The sequence below is a fragment of the Osmerus eperlanus genome, chromosome 8 (assembly GCF_963692335.1).
Source record: "Osmerus eperlanus chromosome 8, fOsmEpe2.1, whole genome shotgun sequence".
NCBI lineage: Eukaryota > Metazoa > Chordata > Actinopteri > Osmeriformes > Osmeridae > Osmerus > Osmerus eperlanus.
Genome location: NC_085025.1, coordinates 1,883,899 through 1,897,504, shown reverse-complemented (window position 1 = coordinate 1,897,504; position 13,606 = coordinate 1,883,899). Strand labels below are relative to the sequence as shown.

General features: G+C 53.3%; 1 protein-coding gene across 1 annotated transcript in view; it reads left to right on the top strand.

The window, feature by feature from the left end:
* Positions 1-13,606, top strand: part of bach2b (BTB and CNC homology 1, basic leucine zipper transcription factor 2b) — a 66,838-nt gene that overhangs the window by 42,643 nt on the left and 10,589 nt on the right. The window contains exons 2-3 of the mRNA XM_062468278.1: positions 1,203-1,457; positions 10,657-12,135. Of these exons, the coding sequence (XP_062324262.1) occupies positions 1,215-1,457; positions 10,657-12,135 (1,722 nt within the window). The 5' untranslated portion in view covers positions 1,203-1,214. The remainder of the gene's footprint in view (positions 1-1,202; positions 1,458-10,656; positions 12,136-13,606) is intronic.

Here is a 13,606-nt window from a genome sequence, read left to right as displayed (position 1 = left end):
AGGATACAAGAAACAGGATCTACTACCTGACTGGAGCCAAACCTCCCAAAAGAAGCACAGTGTCAAAAGGTCATTCAAAGCATTTCATGGTCAAAAGGGTTCAATGTAACTGATCAGTGAATTTACAAAGTGTTCTGTGTTCAGACAGTCAAGCAGGGCAGTCTGGTAAACCAACCCTGGACAAAGTAGGGTAGCAAAGTGTATGAAGTCTCAGAGGAAAGTTAGCTGTGTTCCTGTCACAGCTGGGGGGACAGAGGAGATGGTTTGGCAGGGTTACTCGTGGAAACACTTCCAGTTCCCAGTACAGGACTTCTGAGGACCTGTGTGTTTTTAAAAGAGAACGTCGTAGGCATACAGCTCAGCTCTCACCGGGGGAGGGAGCGGGGGAACGTCCGGAGCTGTTGGATGTGTTCGTTTCACAGCTCCAAAACCAAGCTGTTGTTCACGTTGTTTTGCTTTGATTATTATAAAGCTCTGCTCAAAGTGTTCTACTAGCGCCTCTCGTTCGGCACAGACCGAGAAAGTGTGCAAGCCGAGATAAAGACGTTCCTCTTTAGAAAACCTGTCTTTTCAATTATCTTCACTCACACAGTTTAAAAACATTCAGAATATTTTGAAATTGCGAATTTGACGCTTGAGCAACTGACTGTGCATGTGGAGGAGGAAGCGCTTCAGTTCAAGGACCAAAGCCAAATTTCAGGCTTCCAGGAGCTTAAACTAAGAAACCTGTAAAGACGCCACATCCCCTCTGCAACACAGAGAGGACGAGGGGGATATTTTTTTGTTCTTCAGTCTTCCTTCACGTGGCTCTCGCTTGATACAAACATCTGTGGGCTTTCTGGGACACCCTTCAGGGTTTCTGTGAAAAGAAGTTGGTTACGCGTTACATATTTTTTTGATTGTTTGAATTGGTTTGAACAGTTTGAGAGAGTGTGTGTGTGTGTGTGTTGTATATAGGAGGCTCTGGAGAGAGCCTGCGAGTTCGAACGGGGTAAGGTTTAACAGACGAGCGTCGGACCACATGTGCGTGCGCATGTTGGGGAAGAGAGACCGTGGATCTAGGAGGAGGTGGTCATGGTTTATGTGTTGAATCATGGGGCTGTGCTGGGGCTGGCAGTGAGCTGATGTCAGCCCAGAGGTATGTGCTGGCTGGCTGGGCTGCACTGTAAACTGACACCCCTCTGTTGTGCTTCTATTTCCAGGGCGTGGGCGGAATGTCCGTGGATGAGAATCCTGGAGCCTCCATGTATGTGTATGAGTCGACGGTTCATTGTACCAATATCCTCCTGTGCCTGAATGGCCAGCGGAAACAGGATATCCTGTGCGATGTGACCATCCTGGCGGAGGGCAAGGAATTCCGTGGGCACAGGGCTGTCCTGGCCGCCTGCAGCGAGTACTTCTTGCAGGTGCTGGTGGGACAGGCGGAGAATGGGTTGGTCGTTACCCTACCAGAGGAGGTATGTACCTGACGCGGCAACACCCTGTCTCAGCACATTCCACACCTCTGGTGTGACTCTTTACACGGCTTCAACAGCTATCCTGTAATATTGTTCACTGTAATGCCTGTGATCTTTTCACCGTCGAGCCTGGAGAGTCTGTTCTGCCTTCTCAAAGAGGATGGATGACATTGCTAACAGTGTTTTAATTTGGCTAGTCATAGCTGTGGGGTGGTGATGTTTGAGAGGTGCTAGGAACAGAGCTGGTGAGAGAATGGAGGCCCTGGTTTGCCAATTATCACCCTTTTGCTGGCGTCTGTTCTGCCTCCGTCCCCTCTCCCACCTTCCCTCCCCCTCCCATCCCCTCTCCCTCCCTCCCCCTCCCATCCCCTCTCCCACCTTCCCTCCCCCTCCCATCCCCTCTCCCTCCCTCCCTCCCCCTCCCATCCCCTCTACCTTCCTCCCCCCCCTCCCATCCCCTCTCCCACCTTCCCCTCCCCCTCCCATCCCACCCTCCCCCTCCCATCCCCTCTCCCACCTTCCCCTCCCCCTCCCATCCCCTCTCCCTTCCTTCCCCTCCCATCCCCTCTCCCTCCCTCCCCCTCCCATCCCCTCTCCCTCCCTCCCCCTCCCATCCCCTCTCCCTCCCTCCCCCTCCCATCCCCTCTACCTTCCTCCCCCCCCTCCCATCCCCTCTCCCACCTTCCCCTCCCCCTCCCATCCCACCCTCCCCCTCCCATCCCCTCTCCCACCTTCCCCTCCCCCTCCCATCCCCTCTCCCTTCCTTCCCCTCCCATCCCCTCTCCCTCCCTCCCCCTCCCATCCCCTCTCCCACCTCCCCCTCCCATCCCCTCTCCCACCTCCCCCTCCCATCCCCTCTCCCACCTCCCCCTCCCATCCCCTCTCCCACCTCCCCCTCCCATCCCCTCTCCCACCTCCCCCTCCCATCCCCTCTCCCACCTCCCCCTCCCATCCCCTCTCCCACCTCCCCCTCCCATCCCCTCTCCCACCTCCCCCTCCCATCCCCTCTCCCACCTCCCCCTCCCATCCCCTCTCCCACCTCCCCCTCCCATCCCCTCTCCCACCTCCCCCTCCCATCCCCTCTCCCACCTCCCCCTCCCATCCCCTCTCCCTCCCTCCCCCTCCCATCCCCTCTCCCTCCCTCCCCCTCCCATCCCCTCTACCTTCCTCCCCCCCCTCCCATCCCCTCTCCCACCTTCCCCTCCCCCTCCCATCCCACCCTCCCCCTCCCATCCCCTCTCCCACCTTCCCCTCCCCCTCCCATCCCCTCTCCCTTCCTTCCCCTCCCATCCCCTCTCCCTCCCTCCCCCTCCCATCCCCTCTCCCACCTCCCCCTCCCATCCCCTCTCCCACCTCCCCCTCCCATCCCCTCTCCCACCTCCCCCTCCCATCCCCTCTCCCACCTCCCCCTCCCATCCCCTCTCCCACCTCCCCCTCCCATCCCCTCTCCCACCTCCCCCTCCCATCCCCTCTCCCACCTCCCCCTCCCATCCCCTCTCCCACCTCCCCCTCCCATCCCCTCTCCCACCTCCCCCTCCCATCCCCTCTCCCACCTCCCCCTCCCATCCCCTCTCCCACCTCCCCCTCCCATCCCCTCTCCCACCTCCCCCTCCCATCCCCTCTCCCACCTCCCCCTCCCATCCCCTCTCCCACCTCCCCCTCCCATCCCCTCTCCCACCTCCCCCTCCCATCCCCTCTCTCCCCCTCCCCTCCCCCCACCCTCCTCTGTAACTCCTACCTCACCCCGTCAAAGCTAGCCACCACCGCACACACATACGTCACTTCTCCACTGACGTATTCATGTCACACACTCACTTTCAAATTGAGCGTACACACACACACACGCAGTGTGCACAAACATGTCTGCACGCACGCATACTTACACATGCATACATGTGCCAAAACTGGGGCAAACACCACATGTGTGAAGGAGAGCTGTTCTTCCTAGAAGGGGGCGAGCATTAATAAGGAAACGCCTGTCAAAAGACTTTGTCACCACGCCGACTGGAGAAGAGTCATCAGCATCACCATGGAGATCAGTCCCTTTCTGTCTTATATAAAATTAGCATTGTGTGCTTTTTCTCTCTCCCTAACTCAAGAGAACTACTGCAGGGAAAGGCTCCCCAGCCCTCAAAGCAGAATCCCTTTCATTCACTGTTTCTGCCCATGAATAACCCGAGAGCTGCAGGGGTTTCAGGTGCATGTGTGAGTGTGGAAAGTGACATCTTTCAACAGGAGCCTCTTTCTGTAATGTGTCAGGGAAAGAGTGACTCTTGTTGGGATTCCAACCAAATCTCTTGTCCCTTCATCCTGCTGCTTTAAATATGACAGGATAACAGGAAAGCATATCCAAGCAAATACACAGCGTATCATAACATGATGAAAGGAACGTCTTTGGAGCTATTGTGATAAAAATGTGCACCTAATCTAATCTAGTTCCCTCGCTAAACTATTATACTGTGCGTTCATCATGCAGAAATGATGAAGCTTCTACATTAAAAGTTGTCAATAAGTATGTGAATATACAAAATGTGTACAGTTTAAGTACACTTCCAATTGTGTAAAAAATATATAAATGTAATGAAAGTAGGGAATACGTTTTAAATTGGGATAACGTTTTGCTATTACCAGTGAGGCTCTGCCTTCTCTGTCCCCTTGTGAGGAGATAACATCTCTGTCACCCTGTCTAGATACGGCACTGTCTTCAAATTGAGGAATGTCCGTCGTTTCCAGTCATCACTCAGGTTTACCTGTCGTGCTGGTCTGACTAACTTGCAGTGACAAGAGCCCGTTTCTCTGTACCTGAGCCCTGTGAGAGACTCGTCTGTGTGGAGGGGCCGGGGCGGTCAGAGAGCCTTCGACCCCAGCCAGGCGGCAGCGTCAAGGGCCTCCAAGGCTCGGTCAGCTGGGCAGAGCTCTCTGGGACACAGGCTCCTGGAGCCAGGAAGCTCTACTGAAGGATGCCACCGATGTGTAACAAAAGGAATGATTGCCACATGCAAGGAGGAAACAGGGAGGGGGGAGAGAGGGAGGGAGAGAGAGGGGAGGAAAGAGAGAGGGAGTGAGAGAGACAGAGGGGAGGAAAGAGAGAGGGAGAGGGAGAGAGAGAGGGGAGGAAAGAGAGAGGGAGAGGGAGAGAGAGAGGGGAGGAAAGAGAGAGGGAGAGAGAGGGCAGGAAAGAGAGAGGGAGAGGGAGAGAGAGAAAAGCACAGATGAAATGTGAAACAAAGACTCTTGAAACCACTCCCTCTTCCTCCATCTTTCCTCCCAGATGACCTCGTTACCCCAGAGGTTCCGGGGGTCGTGTCAGGTTAGTGACATCATCATCATGTCACTGCGGTTTCAGAGAGGGAGCTTGTTAATCAAGCCTTTGTTGAGAGAGAATCTGATCATGAGAACCAAACAGTCCTGTCTTGTCTCCCTACAGCCACCCTGCCCTTAACCAGCAAGGGGGAGGAAGATCAGGGACTCAGGGTTAGGTTTTAAAAGGTGAAGGCTACACTCACATAAGAGCACTTCTCTACATCACTTAAATCGCCAGCAGGGACAAAGGGTGATTCATAGGGGGCCAATGTGACACCGATGTGATTGTTGCGGCGGTTTCTCAAACAAAGAGCCCTCCGCTGGAGAGGAGCTGGCATGGAGGGTCGGCTCCCATCGCAGATCTCTCTTGTGATGACACTGGGTGTAAGAGTCTGATTCGCTCTGACTGAAACTGTGACTGAGCTGTCACATCACCTCCACACTCCCCAAGCCCCTTCAAACAAGCCTCCACTGTGAAAAAGTGGAATAAAAGAAATCATTGGATGATCTCATTCCTATACTGGATGTAGCGTGACTATTTTCCTTTGTATTGTACAAGGAAACTAATTCACTTGGGATCATTTAAATGATTGCGTGGACTGAATACGTTCAAATATTCATTCATACAGTTGCTGGTTTGCTCTACACTTGTTTGCGCATTCCTGTTTGACCTCAGCTTGGGAAATCTCTGTCTGGCCTGGAAAGACCCAGACTGGAGTGTGATTGAATCCAGACCAGAGCAGGGGGAGGCGAAGGAAGCTGTGCTCTGCTCTGGTAGACTCTTTACAAACAGGAGAGGCCAGCCTGTGATTCAGCAGACTGAGGGAGTTTGAACACACACACACACACCTCAGACCACCTCCTGTTTGTTAGCTTTTCTCTCAGTCATGACCGCAGATGGTGTCTTGAGGAGTAGCGTCACATATGTGAGTTTTCGAAAGTGGGCGCTACAGCGAAAATTGAACATTTCCGATAGACAAAAACTACACCACAAACGCTTTAGTATGGCTTCAGAAGGCTAGCAAGTAACATTAGCATGGTAGTAGCGTTGCTACGAGTGTAATTCTAGGTCATTTAGCCCGGCAGCTAACTAAGCTAGCTATCTACTGTATCAGAAAAATTACTTACGCTGTGGGGACCATTGGAAATATTTGAAACTCACTAATGGGTTTGAATGAGTTAATCTCATCAGAGAAGGAAAGAGAAAAGGACCTAGACGGCATTCCCATTTCTTTGAATTTAACACCCAGGTCTGAAAGTCTTGTTGCAGCAGTTCCTACTGTTAAGAGCGAGAGGGAGAGTTTAGCTAGCAGGCAACGGGAGGGGAGAGAAAAAGTAATGTGCTTGGTCAAATCTAGGCATTGACGATGCGTGTCGTCCCCCCCCAGCCGTAAGCGATAGTTGGCCGGGTCGGGATCTGATCATCTTCGGGTTTACAGGACGAGAGGAAATGGCAGCCGGTTGACATAGGCTCCTGATGGCCCTCGCTGTTTATCAAATGTTCCCGGCTTATTAGACAGATGGCAGGAGCATGCAGACTCACCCCAAAGAAGGTGGGGCCTGGAGGGAGAGGAGGGCGGAGGTGAGAAGATAATACCCCCTGCTGTGAAGGATGGTGTTCTCAGACACACACACACACACACACACACACCCCTGGTCCAGGCAGGGGGTACTCTGATCTACAAGGGCATGTCTCAGATACTAAGCTGACAGGTGAGATAGAGGCTCTTTGTCTGGATGGGCAACTGAATCACCTTGGGTCTCCCATCCAGTGCTATCCTGTGGAGAGTCTGTCGAGTGATCTGGGTGTGTTTACAGGTCTCTTTGTTTAACCCTCTCGGCACAGACAAGTAGCCATTAGCTGGCGTGGGGGCTCCTTCAGCGCCCAGGGTGTCCGAAAGCTGAGGAGAAGTCGCAGTGAACACGTCTGTTTCCACAGAAACAAAGAGACCTCAGTGGAACGAGAAGGGGCTTTTAGTGTGAAGGCCTGGAGTGTCCTGATCGTAAAGGCCCAGGGTCACATCCTCCCCCGTGTCTGGCCGCCAGCCGTAAGCTTCACTACCAGAGGATTAGGAAGTACAGTATCTGATTTAATCCCCTGTCAGAGGGACGTTTACTTACAGACGGCTCAGCACTCTAACCGTCTGACTGTCTAATGCTGTTACTGTGCAAAAACATTTTGGTCCCGCTCACAGTGTGGCTGTTTGTGAGATTATGCACTCATGTTAGCTACAGGGGTGACTTCCTGTGTTATTAACGGAGGTGAAATGAATAAATAAACAAATAAAACGTTAGGTTGACCAGAGAGCTTAATCTTCGTGATGAGTTCATCGTATCTACCTCTCCCCGTTGATGTCCGGCCTGGTCAAACAGGCTTGGAGGCTGTGCCTCTAGTAGAAGTGTTTCCTATTTGAGCTGTGACTCAGACTCTTCATTGTCCCTTCATGAATCCAGAGGTTAATGTGAGGTTACTCAGCCAATCTGATGTTAAAGCAGCGATGGCTGTAGTGTCCTCCGGTGGAGATGGAGTATTTTCCTCCTTGGCACCGGCAGGGAAGCATTCCATTGTGATGCATGCGGCGTTCTCATTAGAATGCATGACATGCATAAATTCGCCAGCGTACATTTGCATAAATTTGCCATCTCAACTACAGAGAGGCAAAAGGCCGGTGTAAGACCATGGATCTCCCAGAGGGACAGGGAACAGAGTTGTTTATGAAAGGACATTTGGCAGATTTCCCAAAACCGTGAGAATGATCCAGGTGGATTTGTTAGTGACGGCGTGGTCTCTCCAGCCACACTGTAGGGAGAGACCAGGTCCAGAGGTCCACGTTGTTAGCACAAAACGCCCCAGATCTGTCACTTAGATGAATTTGTCTTTTTGTCACAATTCATACAGTAAACGGGAAGGTACGCCTTGTATGTCAAAGTCTGTACTCGTGTTCAGGAAACCTCCTCTTATCCTCCTCTTATCCCTACTCTATCATTCTGGATCCCTTTTATGTTTCAGTCTTGCCACCATCTCCTTTTTTGTTTTTGCTTATTCCTTCACTTCACCTCCTTCCTCCCTCTTTATCTCTCTTTCTCTCTCTCCCTCGCTACCATCTATCTCTCTTTCTCTCTCTCCCTCTCTACCATCTATCTCTCTTTCTCTCCCTCTCTACCATCTATCTCTCTTTCTCTCTCTCCCTCTATCCCATATATCTCTCTTTCTCTCTCTCCCTCTCTACCATGTATCTCTCTTTCTCTCTCTCCCTCTCTCCCATATATCTCTCTTTATCTCTGGGATCCCTCCCTCCCTCCTTCATTAGGGCTGCGGTGCTGGTTGTAACACTGGGAGTAATCTCATATGGCGCAGGGCGCACATAAAGATGGGCTCCCGCAGGCAGCTGCTGCTGATACAAGCTGAAAATAGATCCATGGTTCACTCAGCACTTTCTCCCAGCAGCCTGTGTGTGGATCAGCAGCTCTGGGTGTGCCGGCCCAGCAGACCAGACCACTTTTTTACCTGTATAGATCCGCCTGGCTGGATCAGCTCTGCCTGCGCCTGAAAGGAGCTGCAGGGGAGGTTGCTGGGGGATAATGGGTGGAGCAGAGCAGTCAGCTGACCCAGACTAGCTCCTTGTTTGGGGGCACTGTCTGCTCTGTAGGGATTACGTGTGTGTGTGTTTGTGTGTGTGTGTGTCTGGAGCAGCGCTGTGGAACTATAGCAGAGTTGCTGTGCTCATCAATAGTGGATAGTCCACTCAAAGACTTTCCCCTCCCCCAGCCCACCACACACACACTAACCCATCCACCTTGTATGAGCACACACACACACACACACATGCAGTATCCCCCCACACAGATATGGAGTCAGCAGGTTTCGCTCAACAATGACGGATTGGAGCTGGGCTGCCGGAACCGTAGAGGGAGCTGTGCCTGGGTTGGCTGGCTGGCTGGCTGGCTGGCTGGCTGGTTGGCTGGCTGGTTGGCTGGCTGGTTGGCTGGCTGACTGGCTGTCTGTCGTACCGGATAGATGCAGGCTGTACAGCTGCAGCATGTAGACTTGGCTTCTCAGAACATGCGGTTCTGCCTTGGAAGACATCCACAGACTCAGACAGTGGGTATCTCTGTCCTCCAGTCAACCCTGTGCTGGATAAATGGATACATCTAAACAGGGAACACAGCAGGTTTGAATTAATGTGTAAACACACGGGGGGTTTTCTGCATAGCACACATCTGTTTTGATGGTGGGTTATCTTTTGAATTCTAACAACAAAGATTGAACCTATGCTTAAAATACGACTCGTCTTTACTAATATTAGCTTAATCGTTAATTCAACATGATTAAAGGAAAAAAAAGCAGCAGAGTGCAAAGAGATTGAGCCCACAGAACACTCATGTGTTCATACACTAGGGTGTATCATCATAAATCTCCAGGATGCTGACTGCTAATGAGGCGTGCTTGTACATATGCAACCATAACATGCAGTAACGTGTCCACAGTAATCCTGGTCCATCCTGTTGGGTTGATGTAGAAAGTCTCCTGTTCTGTCGAGGCTGGATCACATGACCTCAAGCCTGCTTGTTTTTCCAAACAGAAAAACCACAAAGCAGATTTCAGTGGTTTTGGGAGCTGGATTTTTGAGGGGGGAAAAACTAGCAGGGTGTTTTACAGGCAGGGTGTCTGGCATGGAGTACGGGAACTGCTAGACACGATGGCTGTATGACTTGCACGGGGGAGAGTGTGTGTGTGTGTGTGTGTGAGAGAGAGAGAGGGAGAGAGAGAGAGGGAGGGAGGTGTGAGAGAGTAGTCTGCCAGCACACCTAGAGGTAATTCATCTTGTGTTGTTCCCACACACAATAGAAACTAAACTATCAGTAAACATGGCTCTCATTAAAAACCCACTGGGCTACACCTTTCATACATGCGAGCGCCTGTTAGGTCTTGATGAGGAGGACTTTACATCGCTCAGGCTCTGAAAAGACGCTTTGTCCAACCATCCACGCCTTCCCAGATTCAAAGTGAAGCTATTGTGCTACAGCGTGTGAGCCGTGAACCTTGCTTCTGTGCGGTTTGATCACATTCCTACAGAGTCTCACCGGAATAAATGTGTCTGTAGTAAAGCAGAGTGTGTGTGTGTTTGTGTGTGTGTGCTATATGCATAGGATTGCACAGTGCACCGCGGTCTCTGAACACCAGACAGAACTGTAAACCATCTCCTTTCTCTTCCGTCTCTGCTCAGCAACAACAGTAGCAGAGGGCGGCCTAGCCTGCCCGGGCTCAGGAGTTTACCTAATTATCTAGCATTAAGTCCAAATGGATGGCTTCCCCTGCTCTCTCATCCTACTCCACATGGCAGCAATAAGGATAAGCCGCAGTCTTACAACCCATTAGGCTGCACACACTGCAAACACGCTTCACCCAGCTCAGCAACACAGGGTGAGGCTGCAGAAGCGGGGATCCACACAAACATGTATTACCACACCACTAGACGTGTGTCTGTCAACACTGGTCGGAGGTGGGGCAGGGGCCGGGGCTGGGCCCTGGGTCGGGGCAGGGGCTGGGCCCTGGGTCGGGGCCGGGGCTGGGCCCTGGGTCGGGGAAGGGGGTGGACTGTGTTAGACTTTGGGGTGAAAGGAATATCCAAATGGTTATTGTTATGAAAATGTTGGGTGGACACACAAGCAGAGACCAGACACCCAGACAGGCAGGCAGGCAGACAGACAGCACCCCTGGGTTTTATTTACCGCTGCATAGAAAGTTCAGTGCTGACCCGATAAAAGATTAACTGGTACTTTACAGTGTTTGTTTATGATGGTTAGAGCTGTCGGCTTGTCTCAGCACACTCCAAGGACTCTGAACAACGACAGTGCTGATGGTAATGCTGGCAATTTCCCTGTTTTTTCACAGGTCACTGCCAGAGGATTCGCCCCATTGTTGCAGTTTGCCTACACTGCTAAGCTGTTACTCAGCAGAGAAAACATCCAGGAAGTCATCCGCTGTGCCCAGTTCCTGCGCATGCACAACCTGGAAGACTCGTGTTTTCGCTTCCTGGAGGCTCAGCTCCGCAGCGAGGAGGACGGGCTGCTGCTGTGCCGCAAGGGGGCGCCGGACGTCAACCACTCGGAGGACGAGAGCATGCAGTCGGAGAGCGCCAAGGCCACGTCCCCCAGGCCGCGTCGCCGCGGAGACGCCCTGGCCTCCCTGCGGCGCCCGGAGGAGGAGCGTGTAGCGGCCGACTTCGACAGGCACGGCGCCTCTGACCACCCGCGCTGCCCCAAATACAGGAAGTACCAGTGGGCCTGCAACAAGCACAATAACGACACCTCACACACCAGTACCTCAGGTTTCCCAAGCACATTAAAAGAAGGCGTCGGGGTTGGCAGCGGTGCGGTGCGAGGGCAGAGCGGGCTGCCTGCAGCCCAGATCAAAGTGGAGCCTCGGGCTGAGGACGAAGCCATCTCGCTGTGCCTGTCTGGAGACGAGCGGGACAGCCAAGACAAGGACGACGTGACTGCCATGGAGATGGACAGCCCTGTGCTGGCCGACCGAGCCAAGAGCAACAAGTCCCCTTCCTGCCTGCGCGCCTTCTTCAAGAAAGGGGGGGACCCGCAGGCCCTGCCTGACACGTCACAGCGGCTGTTTGCTAACAGACTCGCCTGTCCACAAGACAAAGGAACCACTCAGGGAGATCATAAAGACTTCAGGCCTTTCTCTGGGGAGCAGGCCCTGCCTGTTCCCTCCCCTAAAGAGGTGGACGGCTTCCCCACCGGGCTGTCCCTCAAGTCCGCCTCCTGCGACGGCGTCTGCAAACAGGAAGTGGAGCTGGACCGCCGGAGCGTCATCTTCTCCTCAGGGGCTTGTGACCGCCTGGGAACCCCGGCGCATTCCTACCCCGGAGGGAACTCCCTGGAGGCGGGCCTCTCTGAGCACCCTCCAAAGGGCCTGTGGGCCGGGGCCAGCCAGTCTCTCCCCAGCTCCCAGACCTACTCGCCCAGCACCACCCCGGCCGAGGCCCCCATCCCCTGCCGGCCCAGGCCCAACACCAGCTGCCCCGTGCCCATCAAGGTGTGCCCGCGGTCTCCGCCGTCTGAGACGCGGACGCGGACCTCCAGCTCCTGCTCCTCCTACTCGTACGCGGAGGACGGGAGCGGGGGCTCGCCCTGCAGCCTGCCCCAGTTCGAGTTCTCCTCCTCGCCGAGCTCCAACGTGACGCGCTGCATCACCGCCGACCCGCCGGAGCCCGGCGTGGGGGGCGACACCCTCTTCAGCCAGGCGCGCCCCAAGATCAAGTGCGAGCAGTCGTACGGCACCAACTCCAGCGACGAGTCCGGGTCCTTCTCCGAGGGAGACAGCGAGTCCTGTCATGTGCAGGAGCAGGGCCCAGAGGTAAGTACGCCCTCCTCTCCTGTCAAACAATCAATCAATCTTTATGTAGCACATTTTTTTTTAAACGAGGTTGACCAAAATATATAAAACACAACAATCAAGACATGCAACAACAATAAGGAATACGTTTACAGAAGAAAAGAAAGAAGACATGTCCCACACAAGGCAGATCATCTGTCACCACACGTCACCTTGGCTAATCTGTTCCCGGTGACCCAGCACTCCAGGTGTGCATTAGCGCTCATTAGATCATCTCATTCTTGAAGCGAGAGTGTTTCGCTAAAAGATTTACTCCACCACCAAAGAGCACAGATGTGCTTTGATATTATTAATCTGCTTTATGCACTGCTGGATGTTTGTGTAATGAGACTGAATGTGGGAGTCCAAACGCGCCGCAACAAACTGAGCGCACACATTGGAGGGGGCGGCGGCAGCATCGAGCGCAGTGATTGGTTGATCCTGTGTGCTGGGAGGTGTGTGGTTGTAAGACAAGCTGTGATGAAGGAAGGGTTAGGATCCTCTGAGGGTGTCCATGGCCTCTCAATCTCCCGCTCCCCCCGTGGCGCTATATCTCCCTAATCAAGATTAGCCATGCTAACAAGCACAGATCTCATATGCATGTGTAAATTCTCAGAGCACCAAGGTATCAAGCAGACCTGTGACATTTTTGTTGGATTACTAATAAGCCGGCGTGCTAAGGTGAAGCCGTGCTGGGCTCAGAACACAGCCTGTGTGCGGTGAGCGATGTGGCCAGAAAGGTTGTGTGTGTGTGGGGAGGGGGGGGGGGGGGAGTAGGAGAGCGTAGCAGGAGAGGGTGAAGGGGGAGCTGGCTGTCCGGGGGAGGATGAGGAGCTGTGCTGACAGGGATGAATGGCAAATCCTCTAATCATCCTTTAATCCACCTGGGCAGACGTCCTCCAGACTGCAGTCACACTGGGATGGTGGTGGCTGTTGTTGTTGTTGTAGTGGTTGTTTTTATTTCCTAGGTGAAAATCTACTTTGATAGCGAAAATGTAGGACGTAACCTTGGCTACAGCGAAGATCATTAGGAAGACAGTTGAATAGCGAGGGACATGCTGTAATCAGAGTCATGTTTCTAGCGCTGTTTCACTTTCAGCGTAGATGCATTGCGTCAGCAACATTTGCCTTTGTTGCAGGCAGACTTATTTCCGATGTGCCTGGAGGAGAGGTATCTCAGCTTCCTAGACTGAGACCTTGAAGTGCACAGGGAGCCCAGAGAGAGAGAGCAAGAGAACGAAAGAGAGAGCGAGATCAGAGAGAGCGAGATCAGAGAGAGAGAGATCAGAGAGGGAGGAGAGGGTGAAACTGGTGCGTTGCCATGGCGATGGGATCCACAGAGCAGAGAGAAGCTCTCGGGGGTTCAGCAGGGGCTGGAGCAACATGACAGGACTGAGCCTCCGTCTGTGGAAGGAATCCACAAACGCAGCGAGCCCCACCAGCCCCGACAGTC